General features: G+C 62.0%; 1 protein-coding gene across 1 annotated transcript in view; it reads right to left on the bottom strand.

The window, feature by feature from the left end:
• Window positions 1-777: 777 nt before the first annotated feature.
• Window positions 778-2,696, bottom strand: part of LOC107116044 (staphylococcal nuclease domain-containing protein 1-like) — a gene marked incomplete at its 3' end in the record, with an annotated part of 13,948 nt that continues 12,029 nt past the window's right edge. The window contains exons 5-7 of the mRNA XM_015417902.1: window positions 1,786-1,946; window positions 1,524-1,615; window positions 778-936 (exon numbers count right to left, since the gene is read on the bottom strand). Of these exons, the coding sequence (XP_015273388.1) occupies window positions 778-936; window positions 1,524-1,615; window positions 1,786-1,946 (412 nt within the window). The remainder of the gene's footprint in view (window positions 937-1,523; window positions 1,616-1,785; window positions 1,947-2,696) is intronic.

Raw genomic sequence — 2,696 nt, forward strand, 5'->3', positions numbered from 1 at the left:
AGAATAGATCCGCTCCACCTTCTACATGACAGCCCTTCAGATACTGCAATCCTGTCCCCTCTAAGCCTTCTCTTCTCCCCGGCTAAACATGAAGCAAACTGTCTCAGCAGGTTCGTGTGCTCCTTCTCTTTTGCTAACACAGCATTGTGTTTTGAGTGCACGCAACCTGCCGCTGCCACGTGAGCAGCCTCGAGTCTGAGTTCACACCCACGTGGACAGACCCGATACGTGTTGGGGGACCCAGGGAGTGGGGGTCCCGAAGCCCCTCCCCCCTCAGCAGCTCAATGCCTCCAGGAAGGACCAGCCACGACGAGGAGGACAGGCCCCCGAACGGCAGTGGGGAGGCCAGGACAGCAGAGGTGGCGGCAGCGGTGGCTGCTGCTTGGGGCCAGGCAAGCGGAGAGGTGGCCCCTTTGCAGGCCTAGTGGTGGATGCGGGCCGGGCCTCGGGGCCTGTGGCTGGCTCAGCCAGGGTGGGGGACAGGGACACACGCTCTCTCTGTTCTGGACACCCACCCTGTGCATCACGCCCAGCACAGCCACTGAAGTGCCCCCCCCCCCCGGGAGGGCCTTCCTCTCCCACCCTTCCACAGCGCCTGCCCGGCCCCCCCACCCCACCCCCCTTCAGACCTCGCCTTGGGCGGACGGCTTGGCCCAGACCCCTCCCCGCCCCCCTACTCAACAGGCACAGCAGCCCTGGCTCACATTCACCCCTCCGCGCCGTCCAAAGGGCATGAGAGTCAGGATGACCTCCAGCTCCGCCATGGGCCCTGCTTACCGGGTGCAGGATGGTGCCCAGGATATTCTGGTTGTGGCAGCTCTCCAGGACGATCTGCACGTCTCTCTGCAGCAGCCGGGACTCCGTGAAGAACTTGGCTTCTGCCGCAAAAGGCTCCGGCGTCTCCGTGCCGTCTGCTTCCCGCTTGAACGTGGGGCACTGGCAGGAGACCAGCAAGGTCAGGGCAGGGCAGGGCAGGGACACCCCCCCCCCCTCAACTGCCGCTGGCGGCCGAGGGGGGCATCATCGCCAGGCCCTTCCCCCACGCGCCCCGTGTGCCCCCTCTGGGCTTCAGCGGCACTAGTGCAGATGCGGCTTGGCACCGATGTGTATGCCATCCACACAACACACTCACACTTAGCCGTCTCCAATTAATGCATGAGTTCGGTCAGGAAAGACCGTCCTAGTCTGCCAGAAGACTGCTTAGGGCGACAGAGGGGTCGCACCACCCTTCAGAAGAGTCCCTCGGCCTGGAAACAGGAACCTGGGCCAGCACCGGACAGTCCAGAAGACACACACCCCCCCCCCCCAGTGCCTGAGGTGCCGGCCTCCAGATTCAGATCCAGAAGACTAGGACTAAGGCAGACCGGACCACCGCCGGCTCACCAAAGCGGGAAGCCCCCGCCCCTCTCCCCCCTGCGCGATGGCAGGGGCAAACCGTTCCAGCCAGAGGGAGCTGAGCAGCAGGCGGGGGGAGAGAGTGTTCGGGGCCCACCCCCCACCCGAGGGCTGCACAGGAGCCTCACCTTGATGCCGGAGAGCATGACGGTGACCAGGTAGTAGTCAGGGAGGAGCAGGGCGCGCACGACGCTGCCGTCCCGGACGTGCTCGATGATGGCTGTGGAACACAACGCAGGCGCTCAGGTGCCCCGCCTTCCTTCCACGGGGCTTTCTGCCGCCCCACCCAGGCCGGAGGGAGAGCCAGCTTACGGCACACAAGCCTCTCAGCTGACTCCTGCCCCGAAGCGCAGCCCGCCTCACCCCCTGCCCGCGCAGCAGGCCACTCACCGTTGACGGGCTTCTGGTGCATGGAGTCGACAAAGTGTCGGGGGTTCTCAATGGTGTACTTGAGGTCACGGATGGTGTGTGAGCCGGTCCCGTCGCTCCAGGTTCCCTTCTTGGCAATCCGGGCCTGGCCTTCCAGCTCAGCCAGTCTGTTCTGTTCCGGGCTGGAGAAAAGGGGATAGAGCAGGTAGGGAGCTAGTTTTGAGCCCTTTTGCCTGGACACCACCTTCTAGTACCAGTTGGCTTGACAGGATCGGAAAAGCCAGACTACATCCCCCCAAACACCCACTTCTGCCCTTCTGTGTAAAAGGATATAATGGTTGGTGGTATCAAAGTCCATTGACAGGTCCAGGAGAATCAACAGCTTCAAGAGAGGACTGGATAAACATCTGGAGCAGAGGTCCATGAGTGGCTGTTAGCCACTAGGTATGGATGGAACACATATGCCTGGGGCAAGTGATGCTCTGTATTCTTGGTGCTTGGAGGGGGCAACAGTGGGGGGGGGGGCTTCTGGTGTCCTGGCCCCACTGCTGGACCTCCTGATGGCCCCTGGTGTTTCTGGCCACTGTGTGACCCAGAGCGTTGGACCAGATGGGCCAATGGCCTGATCCAACATTGGCGTCGCTTATGTTCTTATGTCTGGGGCAGGGGATGCTCTGTATTCTTGGTGCTTGGGGAGGGGGGCAACAGTGGGAGGGGCTTCTAGTGTCCTGGCCCCACTGCTGGACCTCCTGATGGCCCCTGGTATTTCTGGCCACTGTGAGACACAGAGGATTGGACCAGATGGGTCACTGGCCTGATCCAGCATTGGCTTCTCTTACATTCTTATATGGAGCAGAGGTCCCTCAGTAGCTATTAGCCACAAGGTATAGATAGGAACTCTCAGGCTGGGGCCAGGGATGCTCTGTGTTCTT

The sequence above is a fragment of the Gekko japonicus genome, unplaced genomic scaffold (genome assembly GCF_001447785.1).
Source record: "Gekko japonicus isolate JY-2015 unplaced genomic scaffold, Gekko_japonicus_V1.1 scaffold6040, whole genome shotgun sequence".
Lineage (NCBI taxonomy): Eukaryota > Metazoa > Chordata > Lepidosauria > Squamata > Gekkonidae > Gekko > Gekko japonicus.